This window comes from Balaenoptera ricei, chromosome 8, assembly GCF_028023285.1.
Source record: "Balaenoptera ricei isolate mBalRic1 chromosome 8, mBalRic1.hap2, whole genome shotgun sequence".
Classification (NCBI taxonomy): domain Eukaryota; kingdom Metazoa; phylum Chordata; class Mammalia; order Artiodactyla; family Balaenopteridae; genus Balaenoptera; species Balaenoptera ricei.
This window is the reverse complement of record NC_082646.1, coordinates 19,256,274-19,280,061: the sequence shown is the minus strand read 5'-3', so window position 1 is coordinate 19,280,061 and position 23,788 is coordinate 19,256,274. Positions and strand designations below refer to the sequence as shown.

The following is a 23,788-nucleotide window of genomic DNA, read 5'->3' as shown; positions in this document are numbered from 1 at the left end:
CAATCAAAAGACACAGAGTAGCTGAATGGATAGAAAAACAAAACCCACATATATGCTGCCTACAGGAGATTCACTTCATATCTAAAGACACATACAGACTGAGTGATGGGATGGAAAAAGGTATTCCATGCAAATGGAAATCAAAAGAAAACCAGGACAGCAATACTTGTATCACAGAAAATAGATTTTAAAGTAAGTACTGTAACAAGAGACAAAGAAGGACATTACTTAATGATATAGGGATCCATCCAAAAAGAAGATAAAACAATTGTAAATATAGATGCATCCAACATAGGAATACTTAAATATATAAAGCAAATATTAATAGACATAAAGGGAGAAACTGACAGTAACATAGTATTAGTAGGGACTTTAAAACCCCATTTACATCAATGGATGGATCATCCGACAAAATCAATACAGAAAAAGACTGGTCTTAAATGACACATTAGACCAGATGAACTTAATAGATACATACAGTACGTTCCGTCAAAAGTAGCTGAATATACATTTTTGTCAATGCATGTGGAACATCCTCCAGGATAGATCACATGCTAGGTCACAAAACAAGTTTCAATAAACTTAAGACTGAAATCATATCAAGTATCTTTTCTGACCACATGGTATGACACTAGAAATCAACCTACGAGAAAAAAAACTGCAAAAAACACAAAGATAGGGAGGCTAAACAACATGCTATGAAACAACCAATGTGTCATTAAATAAATCAAAGAGGAAATTAAAAACTACCCAAAGACGAATGAAAATAGAAACACAATGATCCAAAATCTATGGAACACAGCAAAAGCAGATCTAAGAGGGAAGTTTACAGCAATACAATCCTACCTCAGAAAACAAGAATTATCTCAAATAAACAACCTAAAGTTAGACCTAAAAGAACTAGAAAAAGAAGAACAAACAAAACCCAGAGTTAGTAGGAGAGAAATCATAAAAATCAGAGCAGAAATAAATGAAATAAAGACTAAAAAAAAAAAAATAGAAAAGATTAATGAAACTAAGGGGTGGTTCTTTGAAAGATAAACAAAATTGATAAAACCTTTAGTCAGAATCATCATGAAAAAGAGAACGCCCAAATAAATGAAATCAGAAATTAAAGAAGAGAAGTTACAATCAACACCACAGGAATACAAAGGATCATAAGAGATTACTATGAACAATTATATGCCAATAATATGGACAACCGAGAGGAAATGGGCAAATTCCTAGAAATGCAGAATTTCCCATGACTGAATCAGGAAGAAACAGAAAATATGAACAAACCAAACACCAATAATGAAATTGAATCAGTACTTTTAAAAAACCTCCCAACAAACAAAAGTCCAGGACCAGACGACTTCACAGGTAAATTCTGCCAAACATTTAAATAAAAGTTAACACCTGTTCTTCTCAAGCTATTCCAAAAAATTGAAGAGGAAGGAACGCTTCTAAACTTATTCTGTAAGACCAGCAACACCCAGATATCAAAACCAGACAGACACCACAAAAAAAGAAAATTACAGGCCATTATTACTGACGAAAACAGATGCAAAAATCCTCAACACAATATTACTAAGTGGAATTCAACCATACATTAAAAGGATCATATACCATGAAGTGGGATTTATCCAAGGGATGCAAGGATAATTCAACACCCACAAATCAATGAAATACACCACATTAACAAATTGAAGGATAAAAATCACATGATCATCTCAATAGATGCAGAAAAGAACTTTTGACAAAGCTCAGCATCCATTTATGATAAAAACCCTCAACATAGTGGAATAGAGGGAACATACTTCAACATAATAAAGGCCATATACAACAAACCTACAGCCAACATAATACTCAATGGTGAATAGCTGAAAGCGTTCCCTCTAAGATCAGGAACAAGACAAGGATGCTCAACCTCACCATTTTTATTCAACATAGTATTGGAAGTCCTAGCCATAGCAATCACATGAGAAAAAGAAATAAAAGGAATCCAAATTAGAAAGGAAAAGTAAAACTGTCACTGTTTGTGGATGACATGATACTAGATATAAAAAATCCTAAAGATGCCACCAAAAACCTATGAGAATTAATAAAGGAATTCAGTAAAGTAGCAGGACACAAAATTAATATGCAAAAACCTGTTTCGTTGTTATACACTAACAACAAACTCTCAGAAAGAAAAATTAAGGAAACAATTCCATTTACAATTGCATCAAAAAGACTAAAATACCTAGGAAAAAAATCTGAACAAGGAGGTAAAAGACCTGTACTCAGAAAACTATACGACATTAACAAAAGAAACTGAGACGACACAAACAAATAGAAAGATAAACTGTGCTCGTAGATTGGGAGAATTGATATTATTAAAATAACCATACTACCAGAGGCAATCTACAGATTCAGTGCAATCCCTATCAAAATACCAATGGCATTTTTCACAGAACCCAAACAAATAATTCTATAAATTGTATGGAAACACAGAAGATCCAGAATAGCCAAAGCAATTTTGGGAAAGAAGAACAAAGCTGGAGGTATCATGCTTGCTGACTACAAACAATACTGCAAAGCTATAGTAATCAAAACAGTATGGTACTGGCATAAAAATAGGCTGATCAATGGAAAAGAATAGAGAGATCAGAAATAAACCCACACACTTATGGTCAATTAATCTACAACAAAGGATGCAAAAATACACAATGGGAAAAGACAGCCTCTTCAATAAATGGTGTTGAGAAAACTGGACAGCTACATGCAAAACAAACTGGACTACTTTTCTACACCACATACAAAAGTAAATTCAAACTGGATTAAGAACTGAAGTCATAAAACTCCAAGAAGGAAACAAAGGCAGTATGGTCTTTGACACTGATGTTAGCATTATTTTTTTGGATCTGTCTCCTCAGGCAAGGGAAACCAAAGCAAAAATAAACTAATGGGATTACATTAAACTAGCTTTTGCACAGTGAAGAAAGCTATCAACAAAATGAAAAGGCAGTCTACTGAACAGAAGACATTTGCAAAGGATAGATCCAAAATATAAGCAACTAAACGTCAAAAAACCCAAACAACCCAATTAAAATATAGAGGTCCTGAATAGATATTTTTTCCAAAGAAGACATACAGATGGCCAACAGACACATGAAAAGATACTCAACATCACCAATCATCAAGGAAATGCATATCAAAACCACAACGAGATATCACCTTACACCTGTCAGAATGGCCATTGTCAAAAAGACAACAAATAACAAGTGTTGATGAGGATGTGAGGAAAAGGGAACCCTGGTGAACTGTTTTAAATTGGTGCAGCCACTATGAAAAGTAGTTAGGGAGGGTTCTCAAAAAATTAAAAATAGAACTGACAGATGACCCAGCAATTTCACTTCTGGGTATTTACCTCCTCAAAAAAAACCAAAAAAACACTAATTTAAAAAGATATATGCACCCCAATGTTCATAGCAGCATTATTTACAATAGCCAAGATATGAAAGCAACCTAAGTGTCAATCAATAGATGAATGGGTAAAAACGATGTGGTATATATATATACAATGGAATATTACTCAGCCTTTAAAAAAAAGGATGAACTATTACCACTTGCAGTGACACAGATGAACCTAGAGGGTAGAGTAAGTATAGTTAAGTGAAGTAATTCAGAGAAAGACAAATATTGTATGATCTCACACACATGTGGATTCTAAAAAACAAGACAAACAAAACAAAATGAAAGCAGACAGATGCAGAGAACAAACAGAGGTTGTTGTCAGAGGGGAGAAGGTGCAGGGGACAAAATGGGTGAAGGGGAGTAAGAGGTACAAACCTCCAGTTATAAAATAAATAAGCCTGGGGGATATAATATACAGCATAAGGAATATGGTCAATAATATTGTAATAACTTTGTACAGGGACAGATAGGGACAGATAGCTAATAGACTTATCAAGGTGATTTCATAATGTATGCAAGTGTCAAATCACCATGGAGTATACCTGAAACCAACATAATATTATACATCAACTATATTTCAATTTAAAAAATAAAGTAAAAAAAAACCCCACCAAATCTGCAACCAGCTGAGTGATTACCATTTTCTCTCTTAAAATTCTTCCAACTCTTTACACTCAGGGATATTTTTTAAAAATTGCTTAAGCAATAAGAAATACTAAGTATTTACAAAGAATTATAAGTCTATAGTGAATATTCAAATACTAGGGAACATTTTGGGGTGGTTTTCAAATAACCTAACATTAAGTAAGGCAGAACGAGGTTTTCAAAATTGTCAACTGAAGGACGTATTTCCCCAGTAAAACTCGTTATTTCTTGCAATACCACTCATTGGATTTGTATAAAGTATACAATGTTTTTTCTTGCAGGAATGACTCTTCCACATGCATTAAGATGGCTACTATTAAAAAAACAAAACAGAAAATAACGTGTTGGTGAGGATGTGGAAAAATCAGAACCCTTGTGCACTGTTTGTGGGAATGTAAAACACTGTAGCCACTATGGAAAACAGCATGGTGTTTCCGTCAAAAAATTCAAAATAGAATTACCACATGATCCAGTGATTCCACTTCTGGGTACATACCCAAAAGAATTAAAAACAGAGTCCTGAAGACATGTCTGTTCACCCATGCTCAATAGCCGCATTATTCATAATAGCTAAAAGGGGAAAGCAACCCAAGTGTTTACAAACAGATAAATGGATAAACAAAAATGTGGTCTATACATACCATGGTCTATACATACCATAAAATTATTCCATCTTTAAAAAGAAGGAAGTTCTGATATACAGCAACTGGGATGAACCTTATTAAGGACATTATGCTAGTGAAATAAGCCAGTCACAAAAAGACAAATGCTTATAGTAGGAAGCTAGAGCAGTCAAATTCAGAGAGAGAGAAAATAGAATAGTGGTTGCCAAGGGCTGGGTGGAGGGGAGAATGGGGAGTTGTGGAATGGGTACAGAACGTCAGTTTTGCAAGATGAAAAGAGTGCTGGAGATTGGCTGCACTACAGTGTGAATGTACTTATATCACTACTGAACTGTACACTTAAAAATGGTCAAGATGGTAAATTTTATGTTAAGTGTATTTTACCACAAGTTTTAAAAATAGCAAATCACATTAATAGTAGACCAGCTATGAACACACACTTATAGCAAGGCAAGATCTACAAGCCAAATCATGACCATTTCTCTCCTGGTTTGGAAATGTGTACTGATCTTAAACTTCAACACTATATGTCAATGTTTCATGCTCTCACAATGTCTTCAGACATTGCCAAATGAGTGGGGAAGCAAAATTACCCCCTGAGAATCACTGCTTTAGAATCATACACTGTACATTAGCGTAAAAGTATATATTTTTACATATTGTTGTACATTAAAAAAATTATGCATGTTGTACATTATGGGCAAAGTAAGGGATTTTTCAGGGAATAATTTTCATTAGATTTTCACCTTACTCACCAAATTCTGAATCTAATCTCTGTGAAAACTTTGTACTGTATTTATGCAAAATTCACTTTTTCAGAAACTGGACAAAAAAGCCTGAAACTCTAAAGACTGAAGTTATTGATTTTTAAAAAACAATAAATATGTGGAATGCAAACTTCAAATTTAGAATATTAGGATCTTTGTATCTGTCATTTCCAGTATGTATTTTTTAGACTCTAGAAATGTCGAGCAGATCACTCTCTAGGCCCCCCAAAAAAGAACATTCATTTGGCTTTTTGTCACAGGGTAATCAAAAACTACTATATTATTTAGAGTGAGGTGCACCATACTGGTCTGGTCCTGTGTAGCAGGCTTCTCAGTTCACACTGCATTGTAAATTGCTGTATACCCCAGCCTTGCTTACTGTTGTCTCCCTACGAACCAGCACCATGCTTGGCCCACAGAGCACTCAAATATTTGAATAAAATGAATGAGTCTTAGCATACATTTTCTTTAAGATTTATTTTAAAACAGGTAACAGTGTAATAAAGAAATACATTCAATAGCACTAAAAAAAAAAATCTACATGAAATATACAATTTCATTAAGGTACAACCAAAATATTTGAAGTGGCACATATGTCCATATTTCAAGCCAGTACACTAGCTTTCTATGTATTTAAACACTAGCCTACTTTAATCTTTAAGAAGATCAAAGGTTTTCCTCTTTGCTTTTATTTGCTTTAGGCCATATTTAAATTTTTAGCATTTCTAAGTGCATATATTTTAAGTATATACTATCATGACCATGGATTTATTTACCTACTAATTAGGAAGATACTATGGGGTGGTATGATCAGCACAGAGAATAGTGGAACGAATAGTTATCTCCCTTAATCTGAACACAACTGTTCAAACAGTCTGTAATTTATCTGCTTTTCTAGTAGCTTCTCTCCTTGGTTTCCACTGACCTTATGAGCCAAATGACTGGTGAAGCCTAGATTCTTTTCACTTGAAAGATTTCCAAGTTAGAGATTGTCCATATTAAACTTGGACTTATTATATTCTGCCCTTGGACAAGTTATTTTATTTTTCCAAATTTCACTTTCCCCAGCTGTAAACTGGAATAACATCACTAATCTTGCAAAAGACACTGCATATAATGTATGTCAGGTACTCAGCATACAACAAATATTCTATCATAAATATTTTAAAAACCTAACCATTCCTCATTTGTTCCCAGTTATTTTCTATCTTATTCATTTCCAGACATTGTTCCAGCTTGTCATAATCTTTAGAATCTTATTTCTATCACCTGTGAATTAGCTATTCCTCCTAATTGTTATCTGAAAATCTGGTAAGCTTTTCAAAGCCATTAATAAGAATATCTGAATAGGACAGGAGCTTTACAGCACACCATTCAACGCTGAAGAGTAGATTAATGATGTTATTCAAAGCTCTTTGAATAACATACATCAACCAGCAAGAATTAGCTACAAATTCACTTACCTATACTATCATCTAGCTGATAATTTCTTATTCCACCCATGAAGATTTCAAGGCTTTCTTAAATAAAGACATTCTAAGTTTGCTACATTCCCTTGATTCACTTTGGTAATAAAAATAGGTTTCCTATTCATTCATCCTATTCATCATCAAGGTTCAATCATCCATTTCTTAATCTCTGAAGCTGAGATGAACAGTTTCCTAAGGATGGAGGAAGGATTATATTCACCAATAGACAAGTCAGTAGTTTTATTTGTTTATCTAATGACACTACGGGGACAGAAGAGTTCCATTTCTAGCTATATATCAAACTTGATACCTAAACCCTTTCCTTCCAACAATACACACAGAAATGCTAGGTTAAGATATAAGAAATATTTTTTAAACACATAGCAGAAGTTGTAAGAAAGGGGAAATCCTTACGGCCCAAAATTTTCAGTTTCAGAAGGAAACTAAAAACCAGAGAGGTAGATGTGTGAGCTGATATTCTAGCTGTCCTGGCAAACTTGCCAATCTCATTAACCTATGAATTTCAGCTATAACATTTATAAGAGCACTTTAAAAAGGCAGTGGGTAGTAATTAAATGCACCTGCCCTCATGTCCATAAGGTTGGGACACATTCAGGCTTACACTCTCAGTGAAAGGGGAGTCATCAATACAACACTCTGCCGACTAGCACAGGGAGATAATGTGGAAGAATGTCTGTCTTGGCCTGGGAGTCTTCTCTCAGTAAATTTATAGTACTCTTCAGGTCAGGAAACCCTGAAGCCAAGAAATTAAAGAAAGAGTGGTCCTCTGTCAGTGATAGCCCTGGAACTATGACATAACCAGGCATAAAGCTTTTCTGGAAGGAATTATTCTTAACCCAGGTCACTCAAGATTCCCATGAGAAGGTCCTGCTGAAAATAAGCTCACCTTCTAAAATCACAAAATACATGGATTAACAGTCCACCAATTACAAAAACCAACAGATACAAACAACAGAAACTTAAAGTTAAAAAAAAAACCCAACTAGACATCATGAAACAAATAATAGGCAAACCTTAAAAATGATACATACCTAGAAATGGAAAACAACTTTTGAAAGGAGAAACCCAATGAATAGTTTAAAAAGGAGATTACATAGAGATAAGAGAATTCATGAACTAGAAGACAGATATGAAGGCATCATAGAAAGATAAAGTACTGGAAACACAGTGGGCTTAAAAGATAAAGAGAATAGAATGAGAAGGTCTAATATACATTTCTAAAAAATAGTAACCATACTGTGTCTGTGAAATTTGTTCTCCATATCATAACACCTTCATTATTCAGTAACACTGAGTGATCTCACTACTGAAAATCCAAACATATTTACTATGGTACATAGATGGTTACAATTTTAAAGTTATTTTCTTCCTTTTATATGCTAATATTTTATCATTCATATATAATATCCAAGAAACAAGTTCTAATTAAAAGCTATATCAAAACTAGCAGTATATTTATTTGTTCTAACTCCTACTAAAGAAAAATCTGCCAGCGCTGCTGCTATACTCCTGCTGCTTGCATTTTCAGCTAAAGCAAAAGTCAGTGATTCTACTGAAAATGATACAAGTATGCACTTGAGAAGAAAAAATAAACATTTACCTTAGAAGTAGAGCATGATTGACTGTTTATTTCTAAAGTGTGAGAAAACTGTTCCTTGAGACTATCAAAGCATCTTTAGGTAAATGAAGCAAGCATTAAATGTTTTTTAAAAAACACAGAAGTTTACTTAGTTCAATACTAATACCTATTTGAAGTATGTGGGTGGGTTAAAAATGAAGGCCAAAATACAATTTCTAAAGGCTGAATTCAAAGGCAATCACATGCTTAATATCACACCCAAGCTTTCCAGCCTGGGAAAAGTCGGCTGAGATTTTTGGGGTCCATGGCTTGTTGTATGAGCAAATTCACCTGCCCACCAACACTGAGCACGGTTCCTTCCTCCACTCCTTTTAGTTTCTCTTGCAGTCTCATCAAGACACGTTCAGCTACTTTGTTGAAACTGTGGTCAATATCACTAACGACAAAAACACAAAGGTTAATGAGGTGGAACAGTTTAAAGGGCCTTGGGAATAGGAGAATTTGAACAACTGACAACAGATCCTTCCCCAAATACTGCTCACCTGAGATTTCGTTTGCATTCCTGGTCATCTGCATTTAGAGTGGAATGGAGCTCACTTTCATCCTCTGGCCTCTGCTGTAAATACAGAGCTTTCAAAGGATTCATTGTCCAGTCAAAGAGAGGATCATACAGGAGGACCTAGACAGAGAGGACATACGTATTAGAAGAACAATGTGTATTTTGATGATGTATTTAGAAACAGTAGAACCAGTATTATAAAAATAATACAGGCCAGTCACATGGTAGTTGACTGGGATGGAGGGGCAAACTTATCACATGTGTTTCATGTTTCTCTGTGGAGGAAACTATACTAACATGATGCTCTGGGATTTTTCTCCCATCTGAATTCATTCTTTCTCCATTTTGGGGACTGTGACATCCTTTGACCCATGTTTCCTGATTGGGTGAAACTAATCAATTAAAAGCAGATGAGCATTAGTTACTCTTTCCTTCTCCCTCTCCTCTTGATCAGTTCTTGGGTAAGAACATTTGCCAAAGCAGAGAACTGCAGGCCCCAACTCTCCCTCAGGTGAGCTGTACTAAGGGATAGATTAGATGGTGGGAGCTGGACAGCAGTAGCAAGCCTATTTGGACCTTACTCCTAAGCCATATCCTCCAACAGCTGTATCAGTAATAAACCTGACATTTTGATCTCTATCTTATTCTTAGGGCTCTTTCTTTTCCACTCAATTAGTTCCACATTTGGGTGGAGAAAAAAAGGTATAATTTATTGAAAACTCCTCAAAACCCAAGGTCTAGTGCTATGGTTGGCATCTTGAAATCTACATATGGAGTAGAATTTGAATACTAAAATAACTGGCATGGCCAGAGCAAGTGATTCTAAGTCTAAATTTTAGCAAGTGAGGTCACAGGTATTTTTTGACCTCGGCAATTCAGAACAGCTAACTGCCCCTGGTGTTTATAAGCACATAATTTTTTCTAAATAGGCCTCAGCAAATGCTTACCATACAGGTCTTAATAATAAGTGAAGACTCAGTTCCAGGAATGCCTGATTTTGCAGGATATTCCAGCATTACAAAGTTGGAATATTTTCTTGCTGCTGCCTTTTTTGTGTTCCTACGTAGGTCTGCAGTCTGATACTATAAAATGCCCTTAGCGTTACACGTTAAATTCCAGGACAAATACTAGATCAGCAGTACCAAAAACTGGTCATCTGTTTATGCTGTTCTGAGCACCCTCCAGGACTATTAAAAAATACAGAGGGACTGACTCTGAATATATGTGGTTTGTCCATAAATTTAAGGGTTTCTATGTGACTTCAAATTGGGCACTGACATGGGTTTAGACTTCAGGGATTCAAACCAGTTTCACCCCCAAAAGGGACATATATTTTATTAACCAACTAATGAAAAGAAATGGGGGCCTCTATTATAAACAGACTATATGGTCTTCTTTGGTTGAAACAGAGAAACAACACAATTGAATTATTTCAAACCCAAGGGCTTGTGTTAGGAATCATATTTGCCAATTCTGGAATCAAGGAGGAACTGGAGTAATTAAAAAAATATACTTTAGCTTTATTATCAGAACAGAACTGGTTGAACAAAAACAAGAAAGGAATACAGATTAAGTTAAAGCAGGGTTTCTCAATCTTGGCACTACTGACATTTTTTAGCTGGATATTTCTTTGGTGTGAGGGCTGTGTGTATAGAATGTTTTGTGGCATCTCTTGCCTCTACCCACTAGATGTCAATAGTACCTTCACATCTCCCCCAGCCCCAATTATGACAATCAAAAATGTCTCCAGAGGGCTTCCCTGGTGGCGCAGTGGTTGGGAGTCTGCCTGCCAATGCAGGGGACACGGGTTCGAGCCCTGGTCTGGGAGGATCCCACATGCCGCGGAGCAACTAGGCCCGTGAGCCACAACTACTGAGCCTGCGCATCTGGAGCCTGTGCTCCGCAACAAGAGAGGCCGCGACAGTGAGAGGCCCGCGCATCGCGATGAAGAGTGGCCCCCGCTCGCCGCAACTGGAGAAAGCCCTCACACAGAAACGAAGACCCAACACAGCCATAAATAAATAAATAAATAAATAAATAAATTAAAAAAAAAAAAAAAATGTCTCCAGACATTGCCAACTGTCCTCTAGAGAGCAAAACTGCACTTGGATAAAATCTTAGAAGATAGGATGGTCTATTATGAAAAAGAAAATGAGATCTTGAAGGCCAGTAGAGACAAATGTACTGAGAGAGAAAGGGAAATGCAGCCAAGTCACAGTGTTCTTAAAGAGGGTTAGGAAGCGAGAAGTTGTAATTGTTATTGTATCAGAAACAGTGACCGCGGCTCAATGAAATCTAACAGAGCAAACGTGATGAATACAAAAGAGGAGACTGAAATGACATTCCAGAGGATTGGGATCCAGCAAAACTCCTGAGAAGTACCCTGCTAAAGCTGAAGGCACAAAGTCCATAGTGAGGTCAGCTGGGAAGGTTGGGACAACCACACTAAATTATTTCAGGAAATTCAGACAGATTTACAGAGGGAAGATTAGGCAAATCAGTGTAAAATACACAAAGCTTATAAAGCTTATAAGTGACACCATTATTGCAGGTGGAGATGCAGTGGCCTGAAACTCCCCAACAGTTTCCATCTTACTCAGTAAAATCTAAAATCCTCACACTAAGGTAGAAACCCCTAAATAATCTGCCCACTATTACCTCTCTAACTTTATCTCCTACCACTCTTTAAAGAATGAGGCTCACGAGCAATTTGGCATTCAACTAATAAAACTTCTGAAGCCTTGAAGGAACTACCCTCTTCTAGCAAGTGTTAACTCAGGACATCGGTACTGAAGGAACCCCCACATCTACCCAGACACAAAAATCCTTTTGACTGAGATTGAACAGAGTAAAATACTGGGGAATACATTAAACTTCTTTGGATTTTAAATTAATTTGAAAAGTTTGGATTTTTTGGTCTTAAATGCAAAGAAGCAAGATAATTTGATTTTAGACCTTGATTTCTGCATTACTGAGGCATCCATGTTATCATTTATTCTTGCTGCAGCACCAATGGCAAACAAATGACAATATGTATGAACATAATATGGGAAAAAGGGAAAGCTTTTCCAGCCTTGGGAACAGCACAGCCTTAGAGTTAACTTTATCAACACACTATTGGGACCCATTTTAACTCTCTTTGTACCAAAACTCCATATGGCCACCAGCAGTCCAAAGGGGCTATAAAGAGGACTTTGGTTCATAAAGGCAGTAGACACAGGACCACCCTAATAGACTATAAATTTTACCCTCCTTGGGATATAGTTCCACCCCTGTTGATCACAGGCTTAATGGTTAATGCCAATGAAGCTTTTTAAAAAATACAAATGTTCTTGCCTCATCCCTAGAAGTTTAGTTCAAATTTGGTCAACATCAATGTTGTTTAAAAGCAATACAGGTGATAGTAAAGTGCAGCCAGGTCCAGCACCACAAGTTAAAGGAACAAAAAGCTGAAAGAATGTAAGGGAGGCATGCTTCAACTCTACTTCCAAGCTTCCCTGTGGAGGACACTCTCCTGATCTCTTGCCCCACATACCCTTTACTAGGATAGAGAATGACTGCCTCGGGTACCCAATTCTCACTTGGGTAGAATTAACGTCATAAGCACTGGAAATTTGCTGGACTTCCTTCCCTTTCTGCCCTGATCAACATGAGGCTGTGATCCTGATAGAGTGTTTATGCCCTGTAGGCCCAAACCCCACTCGGTGGGCTGTCCCCAGGTTAAGACAGCAAAGAGGCACTGAGGTGGCACCAGCAGCAAGCCAGTTTGGCCCTCACTGCTCAGTCATGTTCCTACAGTAACAATGCTGACACTTTGATCTCCATCTGTCTCACTACATGGTTCTGAACCTGGGCATGGGAAAAGGAGATACAACTTACTGATTTCTCTTCAAACTCCAAAGGAAACCATTCTGAAAATAATACCATACAAGGTACCTAAGATGTCAAAGTGCTGATGTATGTATTGAAGACTAGAGGTTACTCATAGCGCTGTAACATTCCAAGACACTTGAGGGGGCTGAAGGCATTTCTAAGCCACTATTTACTCTCCTGCTGCCCAGCATCATCCCACCTCATTAGAACAAAGCACTGATCCTCCAATCAGTGCCTTCCTAACAAGATACACAGTCTATCAGGCAGAAAAATAAAGATTTCCTTATAATATACTTTACCTCTACAATGGTTAACAGGGTTTCCTGAGAGTTTCTCATAACCTCCATGGTTTTCTCACAGCATCTACAAACACATTATAAATATGCACTTTATTATACACCAACATTTTCAACGTATCTTTACCTCCTATATACTCATGTTTAGTATGCTGAGACTATTCTTGTTAATAATTCCCAAATTAATACCTCAAAGAGCATAGTACTTGGCAGAGTGGGTTTTCAGTAGATGTTTCTGACATGAATACAAATATATATGTGAATATGAGCTTAGCATTTATAAGAATAGCACACTACTACTATGAAACATTTCTTTCAGTTGATTATTATGGTAATTACAGTTTACTTTGACTAGAATCTGCCCTGCTAAAAGTTGAGTATGTAGACTTAAAAAAGAAAGAAAGTTGAGTATGTAGACTATGCTGGGAAAACTACAGGGAACTGCAAAGTTCTTTTAGCAGGAATTGGTACCAGATCATAAGCTCCTTTAGGATAATTTATATACCCAAGAATGAGCACCCAAGAGAAGTTCTGATCAGTAAACAAAGAGTTAGCGAGGACAGAGGTGTGAAAAGTAAAGGCAGGCTGCTTCCAAAGGCAGTAAGGGAGGACAGTATGTGTGTCATATTGGGTGAGGTCCCAGGTGGTCTGAAGGAAGGGGAAATTATTACTGCTTTTACCAAAGGTCTTTTCTTCCTTAGTACTGGTAAAGCACTGGAATGTACAATAATTCTAGTAAGGGTGAATTCTATAATCTATAGAAATCAATAATCCAAATAATTTCAACACCAAAAATCATCTGCCTTACCTTACCCTATTTGGCTTACCTTCTGAAGACACCTTCTACACCAGTAATGCCCATCCCATCCACAATATCTCTGGTGAGTCTAAAGGGAACTGTTTCAGGAGTAGGAAGGATTTTACCCTGTTCAAAAGCAACTCCTAAAGTAAAAAATACAGTGAGGTTAGGAGGTCCCATAGCTAATTTACTTTCCTCTCAACTGGCATGTGAACTTTGCAGAGGCACTAAATAATTTGTCACCAATATTCAATCAGTACTAAAACACACAGTCATTTATTCTATTTCTGCTCTGCCTGCCTTCTTCATCTCCAGCATTCTCCAGGAGATCCACCTTCAATTTTAAAAAATCAAGTTAAAAAAATTATTTACTGATGTAATTAGAGAAATCTATATTAAAGGGTGACTTTTAAAAATGAGGTAGTGAAGGGTAGAATTTAAAATGCAGAAGATATATATATATGTGTGTGTGTGTGTGTGTGTGTGTGTGTGTGTATATATCTTTTATCCACTTTTCCCCAATGGCGACATTTTGCAAAACTACAGTACCAGGATGTCAACCAGGATGTTGACACTGATACAATCAAGATACAGAATATTTCCATCAACACAAGGACCCCTCATGCTATATTAGCCACACCTACTTACTCCCAAGGCCTAACCCTACCCCCTGTTCTTCCAGTAATCGCTAATCTGTTTTCCATTTTTATAATTTTGTAATTTCAAGTATGTTGTATCAATGGAGTCAAACAGTATGTGACCTTTGAGGATTAGCTTTTTTCACTCAGCATAGTTCTCTAGAGAATCATCCAAAAAATGGAAAATAAAATTTTCACCTGGTTCTCTTTTATATTTCCTATTTCTATGTTGAAACTATTTCTGTGCTGAGACTTAGCACCTTTTCATTTGTTTCAAACATGTTTGTAATTGCTCCTTGAAGCATTTTTATGATGGCTGCTTTAAAATCTTTGTCAGATAATTCTAACATCTTTGTCACCTCAGTGCTGACGTCTATTGTTTTTCATTCAAACTGCAATTTTCCTGACAAATGATTTTCAATTGAAATTTTGACCTTTTTGGATATTACATTATGAAACTCTGGATCTTATCTACACTTCTATTTTTGCTGGCTTTGGGAGTAACCACCTTATTTACTGCTAAGTCGTGGTAGAAGACCAGGTTCCCCACTTGGCCTCCTCTGACATCCAAGAGGAAAGGGGGTTCCTTGCTACAGATTGGTGACACGGGAAGTCCAGGCTCCCCGCATGGTTTCCACTGACACCATGGGTGAGTTGAAGGAAAAACAAGGTTTGAAAAATATAGAGAAGGACGTAAACAGCATAAGTGATACAGTGAGATAGTCTAATGTATTGTTATTGGAGTCCCAGAAAGAGAGGGAAGAATCTGGATTGGTCATATGACACTACTATGACTAAGAGAATATAGCAGAAGTGACACTGTGCCAGTTGCAAGCTAACCCTTAACTTCTACTTCCTTCCTCTTGGAGCCCTGAGATGCTTTGTAAGAAGTTCAGGTTACTTTGCTAGACAGAGAGGCCACATGGAGGAGCAATGAAGCATCAAATGTGTAAGAAGCCATCTTGGACACTGGCCCAGTTGAATCCTAAAGTAAATTCAGCCCAGGTGCTGACTACAGCTGTGTGAAAGATCGTAAGTGAGAATTTTCCAGCTGAGACCAGTCAACTCACAGACTACAGGAGATAGTAACAGTAGTTCTAAGCTACTAAATTTGGGGTGGTTTCTTATGCAGCAACAGATAATCAAAGAGATACACAGAAAAGTGTACAAATCATCAAAGTCATTCAAGTGTGTGGTTAATTAAGATTTTATAAAATGAACAAACCATGTAACCAGCATTCCAGAAGCCCTGCCTCATCTCCCTATGAATCACGAAACACCTCTTCAAAGGCTTACCACTATCCTGACTTCCAACACTGTAGATTAATTTTATCAGTTTTATATTTTACATAAATGGAATTATACAGTATATATTCTTTTGTATCTAGATTCTTTCACTTAACATTGTGAGTCTTCCATGTTGAGTGTGGCTATAGTTCATTCAATCTCATTGTTATATAGTATTTCATTTTATGAATACAATAAAATTCATTCATCCATTCTCCCATCCAAGTACTAACCAGGCCCGACACTGCTTAGCTTCCAAGATCAAACAAGATCAGGCGCGTTCAGGGTGGTATGGCTGTAGACTGTTCACCCATTCTATTTGTGACGGGGGTTGGGGCTGTTTCTAATTTGGGGCTATTATGAATAGTACTACTATGAACATTCTTATACACATGCATGCATTTTTACTGCAGTGGAATTGCTGGGTTACAATTCCCAGCTTTAGCAGATAATGCCAAACAGTATTCCAAACTGGTTATACCAATTTACCTTTGTCATTTATAGATGTGTTTAGCATGGCCTGGACATCGGTTGGCATACTCCTATCTCTACTTTGCAGCTTCCACTGCACTGCCCTTTTGTTCTCATGCACAATTTCACTCCTCTATTGAGTTCCCACATTCTGGCTCTAACAACTCCACTCATCCTCATATTTATTATACCCCAACATCTAAGAATTCCTATCAAATTCATTGAATATTGGTGTGGACCTAGCTCACGATCTTCCTCTCTGTCCTAACTCTGGAATTCATTCTGGGGAAAACCATATAATATATTCTTGATCTTCTCTGTTCTAATGAAATTCAATTTACTCTCTCTTAGCAAACCACTTAGCAAAAACTTATACTATAGAACTTATAATCTCCTAAAACTGTACTTTCTAAGAAATCTTAAATTCTACATTTTAATTCAAACCTCTTCTCCTTCTACCCCTTTATTCGTGTTAAATAATTTTCAAACTCACTGAGATTTCTAGTCTATTAGTCTCTCTTCCTTCCCTACTCAGCTCAGGGTATAGACTGCAAAGTTGATTACTCTCATTAGTAACTCAAATCATCTTGGCCCCTTGCTCCTCCACACTTACCATTTCAAACTAGAACTTAAATTCCAGGGATGCTGAGGGTGCTGGAAGAAATCATATGATGACACTACAAATTTAGGATTATCACCCTAAAATGCCCCTTAAAATGCTTGGCATGTCTTTTTTATTTATGCCTTTCTAGTCAGCCCTTGGTCTCATTTCCATGGTACCCACTTTTAAAATTTTATTGTTCTTTTAAGGCCAATTACCATCCTTCCAATTCTTAGCAAATAAACATGCTTTCCAGTTCTCAGAGAAAACAGAATAGCAAATATAATTTCCCTCAAATTCTTTCCCCTCTAGCTGAAGACTTTCCTATTAGCACTCATCCTTTCTTCTCTTGGAGGAAAAGCTAACACGCTTCCAGTGTAAAGCCAACTCTACACCTTCACATACTTCATGATTTCCCTTGCTATTTCAATTATCTTTGTCTCTCTCCTATAAGTATCTCCCATCTTAAGAAAGCAAATGAACAAGAACAAAAAACCCTCAAAACCAAAAGAAGTGGGGGGAGGGGACCAAACGTGTGTCTCCCATCTCTGCAGCAAATTCCTCCTCATTCTTCCCTTACTCCTAAACTTCCTGAAGAACAGTTCCGTATTCTTAGCCTACACATCCTTAACTTCCATTTAATCCTTGCCTTTTCACAATCTTACTTCCTCCATTCTATCCAAAGTTTACTAAGATTGATTAATTGTTAAATTCAAAGGTCTATTTTCAGCATTCATCTTAGTTGACCTTTCTGCATCAGATACTACTGAGCACAGCACTTCTTCCTCCATGAAAATTTATCCTCTCGTCTTCCAAGATATCCCTACCTCTAGTTTCTATGACTTGTTGGTTATTCCTTTTTTTTTTTTTCTTTTCTGACTCAGCCTTTTTTTTGGCCTCTCTGTGCAGCTTGTGGGAACTTAGTTCCCCAACCAGGGATTGAACCTGGGCCCTCGGCAGTGAAAGTGCCAAGTCCTAACCACTGGACCACCGGGCAATTCCCAAGACTCAGCCTTTTTAATGCTGATATTCCTTACAATTCCATCCTTAGTTCTCTTCATCAAGGATGATGTACAAGATTAGAACCTCCTCTAGTCCAATGACTTCAACTAAACTCTATTTGCTGAAAAGTTCTACATCTCTTACTATGCTCAACATCTTTGCTTTCCTATATATTAAACTGTCTACTTCCCCTGGAAATCCCAATAATACCTCAAAACAACGTACAAAACTAAACTCATCAGTTTCTTATTTTCTACAAAACCTGCTGTTTTCCTTAGCTAGAAACTTCAGTTATCTTGGAGTTCCCTCTCCCACTTTTTCCACATCTAATATCACTGGTGCAAAATTACTACAAAAATGTCCCCCAAATCCAACTCCTCTTTCATACAACTTTAGTCTAAATTATTTCTTTCATTATCTCATCTAAACTATTATAACATCCCCTAGTTTGTTTTCCTACTGCGTAGATACTGTTCCCCAAATTATCTTTCCAATAATCAAATAAGATTATGTCCTGATTAAATGTATCTTCATTTACTTCCCGTTGTTTAACAGATTAAAGTTGAAACTTCTTGGCCTGGCTTTTTATAATCTAGTACCAATCTATACCTCAAGCTACTCAACTACATGCAAACTTCACTCCAGCCACATTTAATGTCTCACCATTCCTAAAACATGCTACAACTTCATTATTCCTCCCTTCGTATCTGCTCTATCTTCTCTCTAGATTATCCTTTCTTTCTTTGAGACCTGGCTTAAATGTCACTCATTATCCAAGGCAGAATTAGCTACTCCCTCCAGCATCACTGTGTTTATGCTTTTTTTTAAACAGTATTTATTGTTTTGATCTCTCTCTCTCTCTCATACTTGAAATATCCTGGCAGGCAAACAACATTTCTTGATGACCAAATATTTACTGAACAAAGAAACATATCTTTTGTTACTTACCTAAATCTATATGTACAAGTTCTGCTGACTGCTCATTTATCAAGATATTCTGTACATGTCTATCACCAAGTCCAAGTATGTAACCAACTAGAAAAAAAACAATCTGAAATTACTGATATAATCTATTTCTAAAACACAATTAGCCATAATTTCAACTAATACCACTGACTCTATATAATTTTTAAGTAGCTTAGGCTTTTTTGCCTACTTGAAGGAAATTATGTACATAACTGGCCATTTTCAGTTTAAGTCAAATCTTGCCAGCTATTTTCATTTATACTGCATTTTACAAATTCTAGATGATTTGCTAAAAAAGTTTTCCATTTACTAATAAGCACATATATTAAAATATTAATACTTCAAAATTGAGTGTGGTGAAAATTGAGACCCATTATTTACCAGGGCCAAAGCAGTGAACTATATACACTCAAATATTTATTGAGTATACTTTTAAATTGAGGCACCTATGGGTAAATTCTTCATTCTTCAGTGAAACTTTCTTCTGCTTGATGAATTATATTTAACACAAATTAGTCAATAATTCATTTCATCAGGTATATATATCCAGGAAAAACTACATTTCTGTTTATTTTTTTTTTAACACTTTTAAATTTTATTTATTTATTTATTTATTTATGGCTGTGTTGGGTCTTCGTTTCTGTGCAAGGGCTTTCTCCAGTTGCAGCAAGCGGGGGCCACTCTTCATCGCGGTGCGCGGGCCTCTCACTATCGTGGCCTCTCTTGTTGAGGAGCACAGGCTCCAGACGCGCAGGCTCAGTAGTTGTGGCTCACGGGCCTAGTTGCTCCGCGGCATGTGGGATCTTCCCAGACCAGGGCTCGAACCCGTGTCCCCTGCATTAGCAGGCAGATTCTCAACCACTGCGCCACCAGGGAAGCCCCTACATTTCTGTTTTTAACACAGATGATAACATGCTTTAAAATGCTTTAAACCTAATGAAACGCACTATGAGGTGTTACAGAAAAAGTAGTGGTCAGGGTGTCAGGAAGCCTGGGGTGCATGGCTAGCTCTGTCATTAACTGGGCCTACTTTCTCGTTTGTAAACTAAATTAGTTGCATCAGATTAATGATTCTCATTGTAGAAAAAAAGAGGGTTTCATTATTACCTAGAAAATTTTCAAAATATATATGTCCTGCCTTCCTGGTGTATTGTACCTAAGTGATGAAAAGAGTGGTCTTTAATTAAAAAACAATAGATCACTGATATTCCTGTTGGTTCTCATACTCTAAGATTGTGTTAACTGCCCTATCTAACTATTCCAATCTCTCAGAAATCAAAAAAGCCAAAATATATATTGTACACAGAATATTTAAATATATATCATTATTTCTATTCCAAAACCAAAATTCTATTAAACAGAATCAATCTTTGGGTGTTAATATCATGGTATTATAGAGGCTGTATGCAAGAACAATAATAATTAAAAGAAATAACTTAAATGGAATTATCACGAGTTTTATTATTTTCCAAAGAAAATCCCAGAAAATAATACATAGAGGGGAAAGAAAATAAGCCATATTCACTATTAAGCAATGAAGAAAAATAACCAGTCTTATTTCCCTACCTGAAAGAAAGAAATTCTCTCCTGCCAAAGCTACGAAGAGCTACATTTAGAAGCTAAGAATCAGGATGAACAAGAAACACAATGATCTAATGATGAAGATGGTTTGGTTAACAAACACCATCACCACCACCATCCCCCTGTAACTCAGAATGTAGGAAGTGCTGAATCTACTAAAATGTGTAAGAAGATTACCAATAGAAGAAGTAGCAACACTCCGAGTATAAGCCAATCGTTTCTCAAACCAAACAGCTGGATCCAAGAATTTTTCCATGCAGAAGTAACGGAAAACTGGTTGAAAATTTTGGCAAATCTCCATGAAGGTTTCATATTTCTCTTCAAAAGACTTTTTTTGTACATCCTTTAATAGATAAAATATAAAATTATTTTCTGAATATTCTGTTCAACTAATTTAACTGACGTCTACTAGGAGTTTCAATAGGAGAATAGTATGATAGATATAAAGGCAATAAAAAGATGAACAAGATATTATCTCTACCCACAAGAAGCTAAAAGTCTGGTCAGGGAAGCAATTAATAACAAGTTATAATCCCTTTAGGGTTTTCATGTTAATTTTAGGGGAAGGTGGCATACCAACAGTGACTGTTATTTGTTTTAATTCAATTCTAATTTGAATGATTCTGTAATCTATGTGGAAGTAAACACAAAAATGCCAAAGGTAGCTCCAGATAGTCTCAGGTGTATCACAGCACTAGGCGTGTGACAGGAAACAGGAAAAAGAGAAAGAATGGAAGAATCAATCCCGGATGGATGGCAAAGCAGCTGACACATCTCAGATCTGTCCTTCAACATTTCCTTACTATACAATAATTTCCTGAAGCAAAGCACATCTACTTCAAAAGGCTCAATCCTCATCTATGGACTGATGACTTCCAAATCTGTATCTTTGGCTCAGGTATCTTTAATAAGCTCCAGCCTGATGTGCCTCTCCAACTTCCCACTCAACATCTTCACTTGGATCATTTCCAAATCCAAACTAATTCACCTTCTCATCTTTGGCAAAACTCAGTCACTTCCTCTATTCATCAACACGGTAAATAGCTTCTCCACCTACTCCATCATACCAACCAGGAAACTGGGTGCCACTGATACTCTTTTTTCACCAACCCCACTTCTAAACAGCAACCAAATCATCTAAGTTTTGCCTCTTTAATATTTCTTATATGAACTGCCTGTTCTCCATTCCTACTGTTATTACTTAGTTCAGACTCCGCCTCATGCCTCTGGTCAGCTTTCTCAAAAATATAACCCTCAAAAATATAAGTGTTGTCAGAGTTTTCTAAAATGCCAATCTGATATTACTGTCCTTCTCAAGGGTTCTCTATTGCCTACAGGATACAGTGCAAATTTCTGAACATTTCATAACATTCCATTTTTTGACTAACGACTACTGCTTCAATCTCGTCTATTCCTCCTCAAAACCTAAGCCTATGCTATCTTTACCTGCTTGTTCATGCCTCCTTCCTTTTTGTTTGTATGTTCCTCTGCTTGGAAAACCAATTCATTTATAAAACTCAGCTCAAACAAAAATCTCCTCTATGAAGTCTTTCTTGAATCTGATTCTCTCCACTCCTCCCTGTCCCAGGTAGAACTGATCACTTCCTCCTCTGTGCCTACACAGTACCTTTCCATTACAATCCCTATAGTACTTTACCATACATTTTAAAAAACATATAACAGAAAGCACAACAAAAGAAAAAGTAAATGGATTTTAGAGTTGGACAGACAAGGTTTAAATCCTTGCTCCACTATCTATTAGCTCATTGACCTGGAGTAAGCAAAATCTTCAGAACTTCTTATCTTAAAATGGAGTAAGTATGATGGTGATTAGTCATATTTGTGAAGTCTCAGCATAGTATCTGGTAGAGAGGACACATTCAATAAATGTCACTGATTGGGTGAATGAATGTCAGACCAGATGGCCAGTGTGATGTGGCAAATGTCTTTGAATGTCTCTATTTCATAATTTTTTTTTTTGGTTTTAGTTAGTGTTTTGTTTGTTTGTTTTGTTAAGAATTAGCTTACCCCAAACTGGAAGCAAATTTGCATACACTGAATAATGTTAAGTTCTCATAGGACAAGGGTTGACACTTATCATAGTTTAAAAACCTTCCTTTTTCACTCACACACACTTTCATTCTGGTGAGCTTACTTTCTTATACTTACTGTCATTAACAATTACCTGATGAAATTAAAACTTTTTACATTCCATAATATTTAATATCAGCTTTAATAAGCTATTAGATAATCTTGCAATAACTTATGTTTTTGAGTGTTACTCACCATCATTTTCTTTTGGCACTGACAGGCACTGAAATCCTTTGGCCTGTATCTTTTATGAGCGCCACTCTCATTGTTAACAAGAAATTCACCAATAGGGACAGTTCCTGTGCACCATTCAAGAACACCACTTCGCTGAGAAAGGGGAACCACCTGAAGTTACAGATTAAGTATCTTTTGATTATGGAAAGGCATTAAAGAGCATGTGATGATTACTCAACAGAGTCAGCGTGAAGCATTTTTTCAAGTTATACTATTATTTTTCTGTCCACAGGAAGAAAGCAACTGAAAATAAACAAGCTCAAAGAACAAGATTTTCTAGGCTGCTGCATAGACTTCTGAGAACCTGCTCTTCTCTCAGTCTCCATGATCCCTGAGAGGTCAATCCTGTTAATTATACTCATCATCTGCGACTGAGCCATACTTAGTTTGTTCCATTTAGCAGAGGAATTAACTTTGCTTTCCTATACTTTTAATATCAAATTCAAAGAATTTCACTTTGGAAAATATCAAATGTAGTGTCAATTTTAGTATACTTTAATAATCGAAAGTGTATGCATTCTTGCTTCGTAGTCTCGTTAGCTTCACCAAGAGGACATGTATTCCTAAACATAAAAGCAATTTTACTGGGAACATGAAAAATTATGACATTTTATAAATATACATAAAATGTAGAAAATAATATAAACACCCTTTTACCTACTAAACAGCTTTATCAAATCTAAGATTATTCATATTTGCTGGGCAAGAGATAAAGCTCTCTTTGTACCCTTCACTGACCCCATGCCCCTCCCTACCAACAAGATGACTGCTAACTTGCTTATCATGTTCCTGTATTTTTGGGTATACAGTATTTTTATTTCAAAGCTATACATACATAAGTAATTGTA

At 36.5% G+C, this 23,788-nt stretch overlaps 2 protein-coding genes and 1 non-coding gene across 4 annotated transcripts in view; 1 reads left to right on the top strand and 2 right to left on the bottom strand.

Moving 5' to 3' along the window:
• The window catches only part of C8H11orf65 (chromosome 8 C11orf65 homolog), a 133,869-nt gene extending 110,106 nt beyond the window's left edge, over positions 1–23,763 (top strand). For both annotated transcript variants that reach the window (XM_059930393.1, XM_059930394.1), the window contains exon 9: positions 23,173–23,763. In XM_059930393.1, the coding sequence (XP_059786376.1) occupies positions 23,173–23,275 (103 nt within the window). In that variant the 3' untranslated portion in view covers positions 23,276–23,763. The remainder of the gene's footprint in view (positions 1–23,172) is intronic.
• ATM (ATM serine/threonine kinase) overlaps positions 5,964–23,788 on the bottom strand; it is a 141,486-nt gene continuing 123,661 nt past the window's right edge. Inside the window, exons 57-63 of the mRNA XM_059930391.1 lie at positions 22,902–23,051; positions 20,793–20,958; positions 19,017–19,103; positions 14,098–14,212; positions 13,274–13,337; positions 9,085–9,221; positions 5,964–8,978 (exon numbers count right to left, since the gene is read on the bottom strand). Coding sequence (XP_059786374.1) covers positions 8,795–8,978; positions 9,085–9,221; positions 13,274–13,337; positions 14,098–14,212; positions 19,017–19,103; positions 20,793–20,958; positions 22,902–23,051 — 903 coding nt within the window. The 3' untranslated portion in view covers positions 5,964–8,794. The remainder of the gene's footprint in view (positions 8,979–9,084; positions 9,222–13,273; positions 13,338–14,097; positions 14,213–19,016; positions 19,104–20,792; positions 20,959–22,901; positions 23,052–23,788) is intronic.
• TRNAE-UUC (transfer RNA glutamic acid (anticodon UUC)) lies at positions 17,991–18,063 on the bottom strand. The gene has a single exon. It is a non-coding gene; the product is annotated as a tRNA-Glu (tRNA).